The sequence below is a fragment of the Ursus americanus genome, chromosome 8, assembly GCF_024610735.1.
Source record: "Ursus americanus isolate L20-20 chromosome 8, mUrsAme1.1.p, whole genome shotgun sequence".
Lineage (NCBI taxonomy): Eukaryota > Metazoa > Chordata > Mammalia > Carnivora > Ursidae > Ursus > Ursus americanus.
Genome location: NC_142134.1, coordinates 14211906 through 14232913, shown reverse-complemented (window position 1 = coordinate 14232913; position 21008 = coordinate 14211906). Strand labels below are relative to the sequence as shown.

General features: G+C 39.7%; 1 protein-coding gene across 8 annotated transcripts in view; it reads left to right on the top strand.

Annotated features, from left to right (window-relative positions):
• The window catches only part of HERC3 (HECT and RLD domain containing E3 ubiquitin protein ligase 3), a 128986-nt gene that overhangs the window by 59179 nt on the left and 48799 nt on the right, over positions 1-21008 (top strand). For all 8 annotated transcript variants that reach the window (XM_045791782.2, XM_045791757.2, XM_087863992.1 and 5 more), the window contains 10 exons: positions 2211-2370; positions 6303-6379; positions 7250-7471; positions 8443-8534; positions 9287-9417; positions 10149-10309; positions 12300-12376; positions 16467-16591; positions 18380-18439; positions 20757-20868. In XM_045791782.2, the coding sequence (XP_045647738.1) occupies positions 2211-2370; positions 6303-6379; positions 7250-7471; positions 8443-8534; positions 9287-9417; positions 10149-10309; positions 12300-12376; positions 16467-16591; positions 18380-18439; positions 20757-20868 (1217 nt within the window). The remainder of the gene's footprint in view (positions 1-2210; positions 2371-6302; positions 6380-7249; positions 7472-8442; positions 8535-9286; positions 9418-10148; positions 10310-12299; positions 12377-16466; positions 16592-18379; positions 18440-20756; positions 20869-21008) is intronic.

Genomic DNA, 21008 nt, shown 5'->3' with positions numbered 1-21008 from the left:
GTCGAATAAATAAATAAAATCTTTTAAAAAAAATAAATTTAAATTTTAGTTAACATACAGTGCAATATTCGTTCCTGGAGTAGAATTCCGTGATTTATCATTTACATACAACATCCAGTGCTCATAACAACAAGTGCCCTCTTTAATATCCATCCCCCACCCACCTCCCTCCATCAACCCTCAGTTTGTTCTTTATCGTTAAGAGTCTCTTAAGGTTTGTTTCCCTTTCTCCTTTTTTCCCCCTTCCCATATCTTTCTTAAATTCTACATACGAGTGAGATCATATGGTATTTGTCTTTATCTGACTGACTTACTTCACTTAGCATTATACAATTTAGTTCTAGCCACATCATTGCAAATGGCAAGATTTTCATTATACAAACTCCATTATGTATATATACCACTTCTTCTTTATCCATTCATCAGTTGTTGGACATTTGGGCTCTCTCCATAGTTTGGCTATTGTGGACATTGCTGCTGTAAACATCAGGGAGTATGTAAACCCTTCAAATCTGTATTTTTGTATCCTTTGAGTAAATACCTAGTAGTACAACTGCTGGATCATAGGGTGGGCTTATATTTAACTTTTTGAGGAACCTCCGTACTGTTTTCCAGAGTAGCTGCACCAGTTCGCATTCTCACCAACAGTGGAAGAGGGTTCCCCTTTCTCTGCCTCCTTGCCAACATCACTTGTTTCCTGTGTTGTTAACTTTAGCCATTCTGACAGGTGTGAGGTGGTATCTCATCGTGGTTTGGATTTGCATGTCCCTGATGCTGAGGGATGCTGAGCATCTTTTCATGTGTGTCTTAGCCATCTGGATGTCTTCTTTGGAAAAATGTCTATTCATTTCTTCTGCCCATTTCTAAACTGGATTGTTTGGTTTTGGGTGTTGAGTTTGATAAGTTCTTTATGGATTTTGGATACTAACCCTTTATGTCATTTGCAAATATCTTCTCCCATTCTGTAGGTTGCCTTTTAGTTTTGTTGACTGTTTCCTTTGTTGTGCAGAAGCTTTTTATTTTGATGAAGTCCCAATAGTTCATTTTTGCTTTTGTTTCCCTTGCCTCCGGAGACGGGTCTAGTAAGAAGTTGCGCTGGCCAAGGTCAAAGAGGTTGCTGCCTGTATTCTCCTCTAAGATTTTGATGGTTTCCTGTCTCACATTTAGGTCTTTCGTCCATTTTAAATTTATTTTTGTGTATGGTGTAGGAGAATGGTCCGGTTTCATCCTTCTGCATGTTGCTGTCCAGTTTTCCCAACACTGTTTGTTGAAGAGACTGTCGTTTTTCCATTGGATATTCTTTCCTGTTTTTATTGAAGATTAGTTGACCATATAGTTGTGGGAATTTCTTCAGTTCTAATTTCCCATTCTGCTTTTGAAAGGTTTTTTTCTTTAAATTTTTGCAACCATATTTTCATTTTCTAAGATGATTTTGTTCCTCAAACATTTGAATGGTTCTTATCTTCTTCTATTTCTCTAACAACTTAATTTTTTTTTCTGCTCCCAGCATGATCCTTATCTTCTGAGTTCATTTTCTGTTTGTTTTGCTCTTTTTCTTTCATGTTAGCATTTTCCTCATATGTGATAATCCTTGGCCAGCCTTTTACATTTCAGAGTGTGGCTCTAAAATGTGAGTGGGGCTGTGTGAGGGCAAGGCGTGTTAACTCACACAAAGCTGGACATTTCATCGGGGGACCCACAGATGTCCGTATCTGTGGATCTTCTCTTTTGGGCCTTTTTCTCAGAGAAATCCTCCTTTTTCTTGGCTAGATATGTGTGAGGCTGTGTTTTGGAACCTCGGGGAGAAAGGTATTTTCTGGATTAGGGAGGGAGGGCTCTGGGAAAGGAGTCTTATTGTTGCCAGGCAGAATTTTACTCAGTCCCGCTGCTTTAAGTAATATGCCTCATTCTCACTCACACTCGGGCATCTCTGGTTCAATATTTCCAAATAGTAAAGCTTCAGGCTTCTCCCTGGAGAGAAGCACCAGTCCCGTGGGGGAACATCTGGGATGTATGTGCTGCTGCAGGCATATATGCTCCCCAGTGTAGCTGGGGTCTAAACTGATAATTGTAAAAATGTGCAAAACGTATATTCTCTGTAAATATACGGATTTAGTGGTTCTTTTTGAAAACCAAAACTGCCTAGGAGGCAGCTGTGTGATTCCTGTTTCCGGGCTGTACATTTTCCTCCTCGGTTTGGTCTCTTTCAGAGCAAATTGGAGCTTTGGCAGATCAGCACATTGTCCACGTGGCATGTGGCGAGTCGCACAGTCTGGCCCTCAGTGACCGGGGCCAGCTGTTTTCTTGGGGTGCAGGGAGTGACGGTCAACTAGGACTCATGACTACTGAGGATTCGGTGGCAGTGCCCAGGTAAGAATGTCACAGACAGGAGTCTGAGTTTTCAGATGTCAGTTTTATAAATACTTTTTCCTGCTGCTGCTTTGTTAGACTCTTTGTTTTGGCTCTGCGTTCTTTATTTAATTGCTGTTCCTTTTGGTGCCACTGCTGTGCCTTATACTGTATAGCACTTGTCACAAAAGTTGTAATTATTTATAGAAGCGTCTGTCTCCAGTTAAAAAATGTTGAGTTGTTCAGGAATTGTACTTTATTTATTCTAGTAACCTAGTTGTTAGCATAGTGTTTGGAATTCAATAAATGTTTGAATAAAAAAAAACCCCATCTTTTCCCTTGCTGGACTTTTTTTTTTTTTTTAAAGATTTTATTTATTTGACAGAGATAGAGACAGCCAGCGAGAGAGGGAACACAAGCAGGGGGAGTGGGAGAGGAAGAAGCAGGCTCATAGTGGAGGAGCCTGATGTGGGGCTCGATCCCACAATGCCGGGATCACGCCCCGAGCCGAAGGCAGACGCTTAACCGCTGTGCCACCCAGGCGCCCCTCCCTTGCTGGACTTATTAACTTTTAACTTAAAATTGTAAGCCTCAATCAATTACTCAGTTAAGGACTCTAAACTAGAATCAAAACGTTGACCTGTTTTCTAATAATAGCCATTATAAGCATTATGAACAGCTAAAATGCCAAATATACAAACTTTTTTTTAACACAAAAATACTAATACAGTGGTTTTGAGACTCTTAAATATTTACTTAATCTCTGAATCTTAGATGATTTAGTAAAGTACCTAACAGATGCTTCACCACTATGTAAACATCCAAAACACTGAAGTTACTTCCAGGTGCTCTTTTTTGGGGGGTAGAGTCTCCGTTTGTGGAGGGTTCTTGGTGATCAAAGAGGCCACTAGTTTATCGCCATCACTTAATTCTTGTTCTTTTATATTACAAACACAGAGCACACTCCTGTCGTCCTCGTCACATTCTCTGTAACTGTTTATTTAATGACTATTTGTCATGAAAAGCTGGGAACTTTGGATGACCTGAGACCTGGGTTATTCATTTTTGCATCACTGTTGTTGAGGGTGTCCAGCACATTTATTGCTGTTACAAGGCTGTTTAAGAAATGGCCTCTCCTCCCCTGCCCAATTATTGTCCCCTTTAAAGGACAAAATACTCTTCTTCCTCTTCCTTTTTTGCCCTTCGTCGATTTTTGTCACTTTAATCAAAAGCTGTTTTAAGAAAAAGAGGAACATGGAGGTAAGAGTGATTTGATTCATTTCCTGATTTAGAACAGGTAATATTTTGGATTCATTTTTCCAAAAATTAGTTGAATTTTGGGTAAGAGAGGGAGTGGCAATACGAAAAAAAGGTACTATATATATATTAATGAAATTATGTGAATATTAAGGAGAAGATTTTTAACATAACTGACAAAAATATTTTACTTGTTGATGATCAGAGACTCAAAAATTTTTAGTGACATTTCATTTCTAAAAATGAAGTAACCTGTGTTGTAGTAACAATTTAATTTTCATTAGTCATGTCTAAATTATAGATGACTTCCGAGGCTTTGGTTTGTGTATAATTTTATGTTACAACTTACTTGAAATAAATTTCTTAATTCATACCCTAGTATTGTGGAAAGTAACATAGCTTTGAAGTCAAACAGCCCTCACATTCTAATACTGGTACTATTATTAATTAGGTAAGTGACCTTGGGCAAATCGTTTAACTTATCTAAGCCTTGATTTCTTAACTTAAAAGTGGAGTTATGTATTGTGTATCTTTACAAAATTACTGGGAGGAGAGAATGAGACGCATAGGTAAAACGCATTATATGCTTGCACTCTTTATATATCCCTCCTCTCCACCTCAAGGCTGTGATTTCCCTATTGTTTCGTTGTTCTTTTGACCTGCTTCCTTTCTGTAACTGTGGTTATGAAGGTTGTGACAAGGGTAACAGTTGACCCATAAAGGGAGAATCGTGGGGAATTTGAGTGGAAACTGGCCAGGAAAAAAAGGACTCTTACTGCATAAAATTTCTGAAACATTGGTTCCCCCCAGGCAGTAATGCATTATCCAATTTTAAAAAATAGTGGGGTTCTACAAACTAGTGATACCTGTACAACTTGGATGAATATCCAGGGAATTATTCTGAGAGGCAAAAAAGCCAATCCCAAAAGGTCACCTACTATATGATTTTATTTCTATAACATTCTTGAAATGACAGAATTTTAGAAATGGAGGGTAGGTTAGTGGTTGTCAGGGACTAGGGATAGGGGAGGGGAGCAGCTAATACAAAATACGGCATGAGGAATCCTTATGGTGTTCGAACTGCTCTGTATCTTGACTGTGGTGGTGGGTACCTGAACCTGCACAGGTGGTAAAATAAATACCCAGAATTGAGTACAAATAAAACTGGGGAAGTATGAATAAGGTTTTGTACATTGTATTAATGTTAGTATCCTGGTTATGACTTTATACTATAGTTTCACAAAATATCACCGTTGGGGGGAGCTGGGCAAAGTATACAAGGGCGCTCTGTATTATTTCTTACAGCTGCATGTGAATCTACAAGCTATCGCAATAAGAAATGGTTGGGTTCTATTTGGTACTAAATGCATATGTGAACTCTGTTTTGTAAGCTTTCCGTATCTGAGAAAATAAAACGTTAACGCAAGTAGTATCTACTTGTCACTCTAAATAATCTCCTGCTCCCCCACGGGGCATCTGTCTTCTAAGATGCCCCTCTCCTGAGAGTGTGTCCATCTGACTCCTCTGTTCCCATGGCATAGACTGAATGAAGAGGATCGTGGCAACTTGGAAGCTGTTCCAGTAGAGAGCAGGAGATATTCCCAGGTGCCCAATTCTGTTGGGCAGCACCAAGCACATTACATGGATTTTTTCTCGTTTATTTATTTATTTTTTTACCACAACCTGTGAAATAAGTAGTCTTCTTGTTCCTGTCTTTCACATGAGCAAGCAGAGGAGCAGGATTTGAAAAGTACTCCTACGATCTTCCTCTTTACCATCCTAGGGAATCTGGGTTTTGTCCTTGTTTTTAAAAATTGTGATTACAAAAAATTGTAAAATATACCTCACATAACATTTTGCATCTTAACCATTTTTAAGTGTATAGTTCAGTAGAATATATTTACATAGTTGTGTAAACAGTCTCCAGAAATTACCAAAATTTATCTTGCAAAAATTAGTCTGTACCCACTAAATAACAGTTCCCATTTCTTCTCTCCCAGCCACTGGCGAGCAGCATCAGACTTGATTTGTATGAATTTTACTACTCTGGGTATCTCTCATAATGCATTCATAAAGTATTATTTCACTTAGCATAATATCCTCAAGTTTCACCCATATTGTGGCATATGTCAGAATTTCCATTCTTTCAAAGGCTGATTTAATATTCCCTTGTATGAATACACCACATTTTGTTTTTCCATTCATCTGTTGATGGGCACTTGAGTTGCTTCTGCCTTTTGGGCATTGTGGATAATGCTGTTCTGAACATGTACAGCTATCTCTTTGGGACCCTACTTTCAGTTCTTTTAGATATATCCCCAGAAGTGGGATTGCTGGATCATTGCATTGCCCTCATTTTGAAAACCATATAGACAGCAGCCACATTCCTAGGGATCTCTCTTCTGTAGCTTATTCCATTTGTCCCTCAACTGGAGATGACAAGGTGGGGATTAACAGAGTGTGGTAATGGGTTTAGGTGCAGACGTGGTTTTTGTTTTATTTTGCTTTGTTTTTTAACAGTAACTGCCTCAGAGGTAGGAAGTTAGTGAAAGGCCTAATAGAATTAGATCATGTAGGATTATGTATTTGATTTTAAAAAGTCTTTTAGGAAAAATGTTATTTATAACAACTGTTGGGAATATTTCTGCTCACTGTTTGTGAATGCCTTCTTAAGAAGAAAGCCTTTTCTGTTTTAGGTTAATACAAAAGCTGAACCAGCAGACGATATTGCAAGTTTCCTGTGGCAACTGGCATTGCTTGGCTCTTGCAGCTGGTAATGTAACATTGAAATGTATGCTAATGTTATGTTAATTTGGGAACCGTTTCTCTTCGCATTTGTGTGGGGTGTCATCTACCCGGGCACCTTTAACTCACTGGTTAGGGTCTATGCACTCCTGTTGGACAATGGCATTTCTCAGCCTTTGTGCAGCTCATACGTTTTTCAGGGTGTGGACAGTGAAGAAGGTGGTCATCATTGCTCTCTTGGGGAGGGTGAGAAGGTGGCAGGACTGAACCTCAGTGCTCTTGAACATATGGAAGATTGGTTTTTCTTAGCTATAGTCGCTCTCAAGTGACATTCCACTATCAAGCTCCCAAATTAGTGAAAAGAAGGGAGTTAGGGAAACTTAAGCTGGCAAATAATACCTTATTCCATGTTGGAATAAATTTGAGGGGAAATCTGGACCAGCACGTCGTGCTCGATGCTCCTTGAGATCGTCCAGGTCGAAGCTGGACTCCTGAGCCCTGGGTTTCATGATCTTGGTGTGGTTAGAACTAGTTCAGCTCCTTTACTGGATGTAAGCCTGGTAATTGGCCTATTTACCACTGAATTGACTTAAACATTTAATTTAATTTAATTTAATTTAATTTAATTTTTTCTTTTCTTTGTATAAATGTTAGTAACCTTTGAAGGGCAGTAAGACTCAGTTTACCTCTCTGTTGTAATGGCAAATGGGGTTTTGGTTTTGGCAGTCTTCATAGCATGAAGTGTCTCTGTCCCTTGCCCTCAGGAGGGTTTGGTAGGTTGAGGGGGAGTAACTAACAAATTTTTCTACTGGGTAACTAGATTGTTCTAATGAGGTTATTTTTGTGAATGGAATTTGTATCATGTCTGGTAATACCAGTTATCCTGTTTTTATTTTAGATGGTCAGTTCTTCACATGGGGAAAGAACAGCCATGGGCAGCTGGGCCTGGGGAAGGAGTTCCCCTCCCAAGCCAGCCCACAGAGGGTGAGGTCCCTGGAGGGCATCCCCCTGGCTCAGGTGGCTGCAGGAGGAGCTCACAGCTTTGCCCTGTCTCTCTCAGGAGCAGTTTTTGGCTGGGGGATGAATAATGCAGGGCAGCTGGGGCTCAGTGATGAAGAAGGTAAGTAAACTCTTTATATGTACCTCTTTAGTTCAAACGCACATTCATTTGTTTAAGACATGCTTCTTGAGCATCTGCTGTGTGCTGGCCCCATGTTAGGTTCTGAGGGTACAGCAGTGAACAACACAGGTAATACTGTTGACTTAATGGAGATTGCATGCTAGTGGTAGAAGTGTAGTATGTCAGTTGGGTGTATGTCAGTATGTCAGAGAGGAGAGTTTCCTGTTTTATATAAGGTTTCCAGAGAGGGCCTTTTTGATAAGATGTTTGAGCAGAGCCCCATAGGACGTCAGGTTGGAAAAAAGGGACATGTAGCTATCTGGGCAAAGAATGTTTCGGTCAAAGGAAACAGGGTGTGTAGAGCATCTAACATGGGAAGATAGGTGGTGTATTCAAGAGTGGAATGAGTGAGGGGAAGAGCAGCAGAGCTGGAGGTCAGAGAGGTAGTGTAGGCCCAATGATGTAGGGCCATGGAAGGCAAAGGGAAGAGTTTGGCTTCCTTCAGTGAAAGGGGAAGACACCGAATGTTTTGAGGAGAAGAACGATCCAATTGAACTTTGGCTAGCGCAGGCCCCGGGGAGGCTGAAAGACCGTTTGGAGGCAGTGGGAATAAAGTTGGATTTGAATATACTGTGGTGGTGGGGCCACTTGGTTTTGCTCTTTGTTGGGTGTGTGGTTGAAGTAAAGACAGGAAAAGTGGAAGGATGAAGTTGCCATTTATGGAATGAGGGAAACTGTGTGTGTGTTGGGGGTGGTGAGTGGACAGTGTTGGGGAGTGTGGGGAACCCCGAGTTAGGTTGTAGATGTATCAAAAGTGAGATGTCTGTTAGATATCCAAGCGGATGTGCAGGCAGGAAGCTGAATGTGTGGGTCAGGAATCCAGGGGGACCCAAAATTCATGCTAAGATAATTGTGTATATTTCATCTCAAAGACAAATAGTAGTGGAATTCTGATTTTTCTCTTATTTTAGATCGAGAGTCTCCTTGCCACGTGAAACTCTTACGAACGCAAAAAGTCGTCTATATCAGTTGTGGAGAAGAACACACGGCAGTCCTCACAAAGGTAGGGGACTCAGAGTGTTTTGGTTTGTTCTGTGATGCGTTGGTGTTAGGTATGGCACAGATGATGGTCATTACTTGATTAGTTTTGACAGTGTCTTTTAGAGTAGTGATGGTGTTTAAAAATAGTTCACTATAACCTTAAAATATAGTATATAGCAACATTCTGTGTTCCTTTAAAACAATTTAAATATGTGAAAAATACAGAGCAATGACTTAATGTCTTAAAATTATCAACCTCTTTTTTCTAAACTGTCATGTGCAGAGAGAATGGAAATTTATTTTTATGTTGAACAAATACTGTTATAGATTCACTTCAATGAAATGCCTTAGCATTCGTTCAAGTACAGCTGTTAAAAACATAGCTAGCTTACCCAGGAGTTTGTGGAGCATAGAATTTCTCATGTACGAACGATTGTGCAAAATCATCTCCTTTCGCCTAGCTCTGTTTCTCCTCATTCTGTTCTGCTTCTCAGCACATCACTGTGCTTCTAAACAACCTTCAGAATTTACAGATGGTACGTGGTCCCTTGAGCAGTGCTGTCTTTGTTCCATAAACATGTAGTCTTAATTTCTTTTTTTTATTATTTTTCTACTTACTGAACATTCCAGAGAGGGCATTTTGCTGAAGGATCAAGTGAAGGTCGTGTTCTTGTACAGACTGTGTGATACAAGTCTCGCATATAGGGGCTTTTGGAGGAGTGTACTCAAACTCAGAGATACAATGCGGTCATTGCCATGTTTGTTCCTTGTTAGAGTGGAGGTGTGTTTACCTTTGGTGCCGGTTCCTGTGGGCAACTCGGACATGATTCCATGAATGATGAGGTTAATCCAAGAAGAGTTCTGGAGCTGATGGGCAGTGAAGTAACGCAGATTGCTTGTGGCAGGTGAGTGCCCTGGAGAGCTTCCTAGTGTCTGTAAGACCTAGAAATGAAGCTTGTCTTTGTAGTGACAGAGTGTGTGGTTAGACCCAATCACTAGCATTTTAAAAAAAGATTTTATTTAGGAGGGAGAGAGAGAGAGAATGAGCAGGGGGAAGGGCAGAGGGAGAAGCAGGCTCCCCGCTGAGCAGGGAGCCCGAGGTGGGGCTCCATCCCAGGACCCCAGGATCACGACCTAAGCTGAAGGCACTAAGTCACCCAGGTGCCCCTCTATCCACTAGCAATTTAAGAGATCTTAACTGCATACACAGGAACGTTTAGAGAAAGTCTGATCTGAGCAGAGTGTGGCAAGGACAGGTTTTAGATGAGTGGAGCAAGATGGGGACGTGAGACTAGCAGAATGGGAAGAAGACCACGAAGAAAGGAAAGTGAGAGAGCCTCAAAGAACTTTTTGGAAATTTTGCCTGGTCTACCCTGCTTCTTCCCTGTCATCTCAAAGGCCTAATGCAGCAGGCCCTTCAGCCTTTTCCAAGTCTTGCCATCCTCCATATTGCCTAGAGTCTCAGAGATTATGGAGAGCCAGGCGCTACAAAAACAGTCACAAGTCAGTGTGGGGTGGGATTTCTAGGGGGCACCCGTAGGCATTGCTGTGCTCACATGTGGGGGTTAAAAGTCAGTCTGAATGTATATCCCTAGCAGTAGAAACTATGCTGATAAGGGAATTTACTTTTCCCCAGACAACACACCCTAGCCTTCGTGCCTTCTTCTGGACTCATCTATGCATTTGGTTGTGGAGCAAGAGGTCAATTAGGAACGGGACACACTTGTAATGTTAAGTGCCCATCCCCTGTGAAAGGTTACTGGGCTGCTCATAGTGGCCAGCTTTCAGCCAGAGCCGGTAAGAGTGATTTTCATTGGAATGTAATGGTATTTTAAATGATAACAAAGAATTGTTTATAGAACACATATCTATATTTTACCTTGGAGTCTTCTGGAGGAAATGAGTATGAGATCTTTTCTTTTAACATTGATCAACAATTATTTGAGTAGTCACTACACATGAGGTTCTATAATTGACATCCTAGAGATCTCAATTGAGATTAAGCAAAAAAAAAAAAAAATGTTATTTTGGCCTTAAGGACCTTGGAAGTGGTGTATAAATTTTATTTATTATTATTGCTGATAATGGAAGTTAATGTTTTTTGAATGCTTAACCAAGCTCCATTACTTATGCTAAGCACTGAAAACAACCTTAAGAATTAGTGGTTATTATTTCTATGTTGAAGATGAGGAAACTGAGTCTTAAGGAGGTTAAGTAACTTGCCCAACATCACATAGATTCTGGGGGCAGGAATTAAACCCAGGTCTGCCTCATTCTAGAGCCTGTGCTCTTAATGCTTGTGCTGTGTTACTTTCCCTTTACTTTTGCTATTCTGATCATAACATGACATGATTTCTTTTTATGCCATTGTTTTCTTCTCTTAAAAAATAGTTAAATAACACGTGTCCATTTCATTGGAAATCAGAATAAGGAAGTCAGTCACTCAGTATAAATGACTTGAAATAATAAATCCAGCTGCTGACAACAAGCTGGAGAGTCATTAAAAAGAAGTAATTTAATAATAATCTTGATTTTGAAGACTATAAAGTGACTTATGGCTTGAGTAGGATTTTTTTTTTTAAACAATAACTACCATAAATTTCCTGCTGGATTGTAAGAAACTTAAATGCAGGGACTGAGTCTTCTTTGTAAATCTGGCATACAGCACAAGGCCTGGCACAGACTTCTCAGTCAAGAAAGATTTATGGAATGTATATCTGAGCATCTAAAAATGTAGTGGAACTTAAAATATAAAATAAATAAGGTTTGGTTTTGATGATGTTCAAGAATGGCTAGGTGTCCTCTTCTCTGTAATTTGTGAATTTCTTTTATGCCAAGGCATTACAGACATGCCAGGAATGCACGTATGTGAGAAATACAGCAATTTCATAAACTCAGGTGTTGTACAGGTTAATTTGAAATCACAAATTTTTGAAGTTTAATTAGAACCTAACTTATGTGATCATAAATTTGTGTTTGGATGTTTGCCAACATGATTCTATAACATAAGTAGGTAAATTTCAATTCATTATGTACATGCTGTGGTTTTAGGACCCTTCATGGTAATGTGGGAGCACAGAGGAAGGCATCAAGGAGTATTCCGGTTAGAGGAAGTTTGAGCTGTGTCTGATTTGGAGTTAGCCAGGTAGAGGACTGTGAGGGAGTGGGCAGTGGTGAGTACCACAGAATCACACGATTGCAGGAGCACTGTCGCAGCTGTGCTCTAGGAGGCGCCCTTGTGGAAAGTCCAGTGTGCACTGGGGGTGGTGGAAGGAAAAGCTGCACAGACAGGGAGTCGTGTGGTATATTCGGAATGAAAGCAATGTGGTGGGATTGGAGGGTCACCGTGGATACAGCATGATGGGAGATAACGCAGGGAGTAGGAAACGAGGTCCTTATATGACAAGCCGCATCCTAAGGGGCTAAAGCACACTACACTTGGATGTTGAATTATTTCTTAGGCACGTTACTGGTGATATTAGTGACTGTTTTAAATTTCACATCAGTGGCTGGAAAGATTAAAAAGAAAAATGGAAACCACCTCAGGGTTAGCTGGCAGTTGGGGAGGGGGCGGGGGTAGAGTCGGAGGGGAGGATACCATTTTGTACTTTTATTTTTAATGGAAGTAGAAACAGTTTGGGCACAGAACCAGGAGAGAAGGTTTCTTCTCTGACATAAATAAAATGGATGGGAAACCAGTCTGAAGCATATTTTGGAATATTAGAAAAGGGGATCAAGGAAAAAGCTTAGTTATTGAAAAATATGGTGTTGAAATTTTTTTTGACAGATCGCTTTAAATATCATATTGTTAAGCAGATCTTCTCTGGAGGAGACCAAACTTTTGTACTTTGCTCCAAATATGAGGTAAAAAATTCTTTCGACTATTATTTTGGGGGTGGAATAATGATGAACCAGTATTTATTTTAATAAATAATAACATGAGAGCAATATGACTCTTTGTTTCTACCAGCTTTATCTTATTAAGGTAAGCCTACTGAGCCTTGAAGACATTCTCCATTTTACTTCCTTGAAGTGCCAGTAATTTTTCTGGTATATTCATCATAGAATATATGATTCTATTTAATTCATAATTTAATTATTTTTCTAATTCATAATTTATAATTTATTCTAATTCATAATTTAAAATTATTTGTTTATGTCTACATTTGTTCCAAAAGATATTTAAGGAGGCCTAGAGAATTTGTACTTACTTTGGCATAATTTGACGTTCCCTTTCTTCCTCATTAGGTAGCAACAAATGCTGGGTACTTGAGAACTTACTGGGTTTGTTTGATGTGACAGAGTATATACTAAATATAAAAGAGATGACACAATATTCAAATATCCTTTATTATTTATCATCTGTTCATAGCACCACACTAAAATTTCACATTGTCTCCTGCGTCATTGTAGTGGCTAAGTCAGGAAGAATGATGTTCTGGTATCTTTCAGGGTTGAAAGTAGAGGAGAATATGGTCCAGGTGTTTGTGACAGAGCTGTAATCCCTTCCCTCCTCCTGGACAAGGGAAATCATTCTGAAACCTGGGACACAGAATTGTTTTCTTTTTTTCTTTTTTTTTATAATAATTTTTTATTATGTTATGTTATTCACCATACAGTATATCCTTAGTTTTTGATGTAATGTTCCATGATTCATTATTTGCGTATAACACCCAGTGCACCATGCAATATGTGCCCTCCTTAATACCCATCACCGGCCTATCCCAGTCCCCCAATCCCCTCCCCTCTGAAGCCCTCAGTTTGTTTCCCAGAGTCCATAGTCTTTCATGGTTCATTCCCCCTTCTGTTTACCCCCCCTTCATTCTTCCCTTCCTTCTCCTACCAATCTTCCTGCTATTTCTTATGTTCCATAAATGAGTGAAACCATATGATAATTGTCTTTCTCTGCTTGACTTATTTCACTTAGCATAATCTCCTCCAGTCCCGCCCTCCACTCCCTTCCTTGCTTTTGTGCTTCCCCACACCACCCCTCCCCTCCCTCTTCTTCCCCTCCCTTCCCTTTCTCTCCCCACCGCCTCGCCCACTCACTTTTACTCAACCAGCAGGTAGGGAGGACCAACCATATATGGCACATGGGTCCTTACCCTCTTGCGGAAGGGCAGGGAAGGGCTGTTCGTGGTGATAGAGGAATCAGAATTGGTTGGGAAGAAAATAGGAGCTATAGGGACAAGGGGCCCCCCTGGGTCCTGGAAATTCTCCCCATTCGTCTGATACTCTGCCATCTTTAAATACACAATGTACTTGCCTTCTAGTCAGTGTGATTCCGTGATTTGGTAGAAGAGGTTGTGCTGGAGCTGGAGGCTGCAGGCTGGACAGTGGAAACTGACAACTAGATATTTTCCAGGTCAGGAGCCTGGAAAAGGTTCTGTTTAGTGCTGCCATCTGGGGAGATTTGGAACTGCTGCTTGAGACCTATTTTAGGCCCATCTTCAGTGCTTCACAGAGAAATCTTGAGGAAAACCAAGATTATTTTTCCTTTCTTCAAAACGCCAGTGAAGTGAGATATAAAAAGCGCTGGATCTCCGCAGGATAGTAACTTTTTGTCCATAAGTAGAGTTTGAAGTTTTCATTTCCCTAAGAAGTTGACTTGAATAATATTATCCAGTTTTAATTTTTCTGTGAAAGCCAATGTAAAACTCAGTTTTGCTAGTTTTATAAATATGGTGTCTGATCTAGGTGGTTGGATTCGCAATTTATTGTAGTTAGCACTGTTGGGACTGGAAAACAGAACATTGATGAAAGGGATATAGAATAATGTCAGAGAACTAGGGCAGTTAAACACGTGGTGAGAGTGCCATGCATTAAAAATGTAAGATAACAAAAAGGAAACTAAAAACAGACCCTCACTTAGGAAGGTATTGCTCTTTCTCTTTAAACCTAAAGCCAGTACGTGTTTATTTATGCCGTTAAGCAGAGATATTTGTTTAGATACAGAGACTGATCAAATCATGTGCTTACCCCGTTAGCATAACACTTGAAGAATCACTTAAGGACCTAAGAGAAAGCATCTGTATTGTGACAGGCTCCATTTTTGTAAATGCAACTCATTCAACTAATGCCAGGTCTGAGGTAGAAGAAGGGAGGAGGGGAGTTGTGTACAGATACGGCTTTGCTACACTGGATTCCACGTGTTGGCAATTTAGTGAGTGCAAAGCATAGCCCCCCCTTTTCCTTTCATGTTGTTTGCTGGATAGGATTGAAGAGGGACTGTGGTTGTGATGTTAGGGGTGTGTGTGTGTGTGTGTGTGTGTGTGTGTGTGTGTGTTTGCATGCACATGCCTGCGAGCCTACTAGGTGACATAATTCTCTTTTTCCCCAACAGTTATTCTCAACCTTGGTTGCCCATTGAAATCACCTAGGGGCTTTAAAAAAAAAAAAACCACTGATGTCTCTAGAGATTCCGATTTAATTGGTGAAGATTTTGAAAGCTCTGGTGATCCAAATTTGGGAAACAACTGACCCTAGATCCAAAAAAAAAAAAAAATGTTTTTGGCCTGTATATAATTAGAAGGCATGGAAAATTGGTAACTTTTCTTGGATCTTTAAGTGATTCTGAGGTTGTACTTCATTCAAGTCACCTGTAGTTTATTGGACATACGAGGAAGAATGAGAAAACAGTTCCATGTTTATATTTTGTTGTAAGTATGTGTTAGAGTCTGTTCAGCTACCCCTGTGAGTGGAGAGAGTAATGAAAATGTAAAGTGGTTTTAAGACCAGGGTGAAGAGGCAGGCTTGCTTGTATGTGCTCAGGTGTCCGCTTTGTCCTGTGATTTTCCTGTGTCACTCAAGATGACTTTTGTTCTCTCATAAATGTCTGTGGCCATTTTAGTAAAGTAATGATCAAGACCTATTGGCAAGCATCTCCAATTTGTTATTTGTTACATGCCCCCTTCCTTTCCGCTTATTATGATATCTTAACTCGCAACTATGGGGAAGTAACCAAGAACATTTACTTTGGAAGTTGTGTTTTTGTGTGTCAGTACAAAGGAGGAAAAAACAATCATCTTATGAATTGATGGATGAATGGTTTAATATAATTTTTTCTCTCTTTTCTAATGACAATTATAGGGGGTATAAAGCACTTTCAACTTTTTCTTAGTTCTAGATCAAAACAGGATTTGGGAAGTATCAGTTGAATAAGATACATTTTAGAAGATAAAAGTGCTTATATTTTTTTTAGCTCTCTCTGAATAAAGAAAGGATGTATAACGTTGTGCAGCTTTGGGAATTTTCAAGGCCATTATTGGTATGTCCTTTCTGCCACCTTTCTTAAAAATGTGTAACTATATACATGGAACGAGAAATTAAGAGGCATTAAGTTTTCATAGATTGTTTGCAATATACACTATAACTGAATTTTTTTAAATCTGTTTTGTCAGAGTTGGGTGAATAGTTAATGGCAAACGATTAATACCTTAAAAGCCTTGATGTTACAGTGATTCAAAGCAGAGGGGGAAGACGTGTGGAAAAGCCATATTGGGGTTGTTTCTCTGGTGAACAGTCTGCAACTGAGATTTATGTTGAGAAAGCTGTTTGGGGTAGCATGCTCTAGAAGGGCGTCTATTTAGGGATGAAGCAGGCAGGGTTGGGCAGGGGGAAAAACTGTGGGTCAGTGTAACGGAGGCCTCAGCCAATGTCCTTGGGAGCTCTGAAGTTGGGACAGCTCTTCACCAGTCCTGGGTGGAGGCAAGGGGGCATACCTCTCCCTGCTACCGGATGTTGAAGGGGTGAACCCATAGCCCCGGAAATTCCAGAGAGCAGCCCAGCTGGGAGCTTTCAGGAGCTGACACTTAGCAGCTGAGGGAGTGAAGAGGGGGATGTGGGCAGTGCACCCCAGCTCCTGTGAAACCCAAAATGGAGAATATGTTAGCAGAAAGAGAAAAGTTCTATCGTACGTAATTTCTCTTTTTTACTGTTCTGTTTAATCCTCCAGAATTCTTCCCCTGCTGTTGACTTCAGGACGATGAACCAAGCACATTACACCAGTTTAATAAATGATGAAACCATAGCAGTTTGGAGACAAAAACTCTCAGAACACAACAATGCAAATACAATCAAGTATGTGGCTGCTTGTTTTCATCTTATTTTTTCCAGAGTGTATTGGAATGTTCTAGCTTAGTGATTTTCCTTACTTCCATATTGAGGTTGTAAATATACACGGAGTGTTTTATTTTAGGGAATTATTTTTTTTTTTGGTACATATTTCTTGAGGATTTGGTGTCCTTAGCCACAGATAACATAATAGGTTGTTTCCCCCATTCTCTCAGAGTGTGTCCTTTAAACTTCCTTGTTCAGATTTTAAAAATCCTACCGATGAAGGAATGAGTTGGCCTTTCTGCTAAAAAAAACACTCAGTATTACGGTGGTTTACCTCCAAGAGTTTCTTCATATGCATATCCCAAAGCATCCCAAAAGTAAGATGGCTGTTATCTTACCTAATCTTGAAAAATTTCTAGCAGTTTCACATTCAAAATGATAAGCTGAGTTGGTAATTTAATGTCAGGTTGAGAAAATAAAGTAAAAAGGCTTGAGGCCTTTTATCAAGTTTATTTTAAAGGAGAATTTTGTCCTGCACATTTTTATGCATTTTCATTGACTTTCCTTAGCATTTCCATTTTTCTGCAGAATCTAATATTTGGGAATGAGTGAATCACACTCTGTGTCCTCACTGTTATATACTGAAATGCCTATAATACATCTTGCTTTATGACATAGATTATAGTACGGCAAATGGCCAGGGCCCTAAACTTTGGGGTGCAACAGGGGATCATTGGGAATGCCTTCCAGCAGCTCATGTCCTCAGAATTTCTCTAACCTTAGGTGGCTGTAATGGAGAATTCGGGCTGGGAGGATGTAGGGGTGAGAGAAGGGGACTAAGACTCATCGTGGGAGGGGTGGGTGGCTTTCCCTTTGGTGGGGCCTTGACAGTTTAACCATTCTCTGTTTTCTTATTTATAGAATGAGGGGATGGAAGAAATGATCTCTTGAGAACTTTTTTTTTTTTTTTTTAAAGATTTTATTTATTTGACATAGAGAGACCCAGTGAGAAAGGGAACACAAGCAGGGGGAGTGGGAGAGGAAGAAGCAGGCTTCCCGCTGAGCAGGGAACCCAATGTGGCGCTTGATCCCAGGACCCTGGGATCATGACCTGAGCCGAAGGCAGGCACTTAACGACTGAGCCACCCAGGCACCCTTCTAGAGAACTTTCTTGACCCAGATTCTAGCATTACCAGAAGTTACTGCGACCCCCTCCTTAACCACGTTTTTGTTGTATTCCTTTCCTTTTCCATATACTAACTGAGAGGGTCCAGGACTGTTCACACACGCTTTCTTTCTGGGTCCTCAGAAACTAGCTGTTTTCCCAGAACCTCTGTTATCCAGGTAATAGGAGTAAACACTCATTTCACTTATTTTTAGTTTCTTTTTCAGACAGGAAACACAATAGAAGAAAATGGTTGTTCATTTATTATTTTGCAAAGACAATTTCTGTGTTTGGGACATAATAGCTCAGCTTTTCTTTTGTGATTATATGTTTGGAGATGAGCTGGGAGTATTTTAGATGGTTGGTGGTAGAGGAATGTTCAAGATCATCATCAGGTACAAGAGTTGTTCTTTCAGTAGCTTTGGTACTTTTGATTTTAACATGACTTATGGAAAATTTAAGTACTTATCCATTTTGGGACACAATGTTTCTCCACAGCAAATGTATATTTTCTAAGAATTCATCTGGGTAAGAAAGCTGCTATTAATGAAATCCTGGAATAGATGACTAACCTGTTGTTGAGGCTTGAATAACCATTTCTTTGTAATTATTAAAGGCTTGCCTACCTTTTTCTTTCTGAGCAGTGGTGTTGTGCAGATCTTATCTTCTGCAGCGTGTTGGAATGGAAGTTTTCTTGAAAAAAAGTAAGTGATTTAGAATCTTAAAAAAATACCCGCATGTGATGCAAGTACTTAGTCAGCAGAAGCTGTGAAAGACTTCTGTTCTCTTTGATGGTGGTTGGCCTTAATTCAGTGGATAAGCTGATGATTTGTGCAAAAATTGGAATGCCTAATAATGATGAATGGGAGGATGTCAGGAAGGGCAATGCTGATTCATTCCTGGTTGGCAAGGAGCAGATTAGGAAAGAGAGAGACCATCCCAGAAAGAGTTGATGTAATCAATAGTAAGATTTCTTAGGGTATTCTAAAATGTTACCCCAACATGTATACTGTATTTGTTTTTAAATTCTTAATTCTTTAAGTAGTCTCCTCAGTTTCATTGGTTTGTTTTCCCATAGGCTTTTCTTTTCTCAAAAAGAGTGAGCTTAGGGGGACATTCCAAGGAAGCTTCAGGAGACCCTTGGACTTAGGTCTAGCTCAGCTCACCAGGAAATTACATTTGGGCTGAATTTCCAGGTAGTAAATAGTGTTTCTTTGCTTGGCCTTACCCCTTCTGCAAATATGCCCCCCCCCCAGGAACCTCATGCAGCAGAAGGCTCTTGTCATGGGTTTTGATCTGTGGTGATCCATCTCTCATTCCTTTTTTTGCCAGTGATCGGGTGAATGAAATCCCAAGAAGATTTAGAATTCAGTTCTGTGTGTGAATCCCACTCCCTCCCCCACCAAAAATTTATGTCCCTAACTGGATTGCAAGAGGTCACTTCAGAAACGCTCTTCAGTTACAGCTAGAGATTGCCAAGTCATTTACTTGTATCATTAGGGTAGCTGAAATGAGCTCATCCAGTTTATTCCAGATTTAATATTTAGCCTTTTTCCTCCAGGAAAAAGTATTCTGGATTGTGGTCTTTTAGGACAGTGGTTTTCAGCCAAGCTGATTTATCTTCCGAGGGGACATTTAGCAATGACATTTTTTGGTTGTTCCAATGGGGGGCAGGTACCACTGGCATCTAGTGGGTAAAGACCAAGGATGCTGTGAAGCACCTCTCAATCCTATCTACCCAACAAAGAATTATTTGGCCCCAAAGTCAATAGCACCAAGGCTGAGAAGCCTTGTTCTAGAAGGATAGGTTTTTATGAAGGTTTGAAGGGCCAGATTTGTTAGGTTATTCATCTTTAGTTTCATAAATTCCATAGAGATGTGGGTAAAGCCTTTTTTTTTTTTTTTAAACTGACAACTGCTATTTCAGGACTCCTGCTTATATGTAGCTAATGCAGAATGCCTCACAGGAAACAGTTAAAGTGAAGACCACTGTTACAAAGCATAGATACATTTAGATAAAATATTTTGTTTTTTCTTAACAGCATGGCAGAAAATACCTCTAAGCATACGGAAGGTTACATAAAGGACACCAGAATTAATTTCTGTGTTTGGGGTAGATTTATTTTTAGAGTAATAACAACAAAAGACCCAACAAACAAAGCCCAAGCATCTCTTTATTTGACCATTTAGGTTTCAATACATATAATTATGATTTTTTTTTAATGTTAGAAACTCTACTTATGTTTTTATAAATTACAACATTGCTGTCAGATGGTGTTAAAGCTATCTGAATGTGTCCATTACTCATAAGTGGTAGCCTGTTTTGCAAATAGAGCGTTCTTTTGTAATTAATAGATGTGGTAACATTCAAGAGTAGGAATTTAAAAGAGATATTCTCTAAGTCCCTAAAAGGCTAATATTTTATTTAAGGGTAGGAAAAATGATTAGTTGCTAGGAAGTTAAAAACAGTAGCAGTGAAATTAGTCCTTGGGTGTATGTAATTGTATCCCTTGTGTAAACTTAGACATTAACTTTGTTGTAGATCTGATTTTTTAAAAAAAAAGTTATTAGGAAAGCTTGAAATGAGTTTGTGCTCCCTGCCGTTTGTTGATGAGCCGGCCAGTTTACACAGAGCATGTGTTCTGCCCCTTGGCACGGCTCTGCATCTAGGTCAGCGTACTGCAGTTACGGAAGAAGGCAAAAGTACGAGAGTAAATCAGGGAAAGGATGCTCTGCTTATAAGTTTCAGGATAGCCTCAAACTGAAATGATGATCCTTGCTTGTACTTTGAATTGAAGGTAAAAAACTCTTGAAAATTTTAAGATCATCTTGAAGAAGGGGTTCTAGAGCTGGATTCTGTTGGGCTTTCTTGAAGTGAAGTGTTTTTATGCGGCTTGTCTGCTAGGTCAACTTTAAACCTGATCAGTAGGACAGACTATTTCGTTTCCCTTTTCTAATTCCTATCAGAGTAGTGTTTGCTTTGTTTTTCTTTTATTATACATTTTTAACATTTTTGTTTAGAATCGATGAACATTTTAAAACAAGTCCCAAAATCCCTGGGATTGACCTGAACTCAACGAGAGTGTTATTTGAGAAGTTGATGAGCTCTCAGCACTCCATGATTCTAGAACAGGTAAGTTCTTTACATTTACAGAGTATATTTTTAAAAATGCATTTTTGCACTGGACTAATTCATCTTTCAAGAGAAACAAGAGAGTAAGATAAGAAGGCAAAAAATCTTGTATTAATCTTAACTCTAAAATATTCACTTTG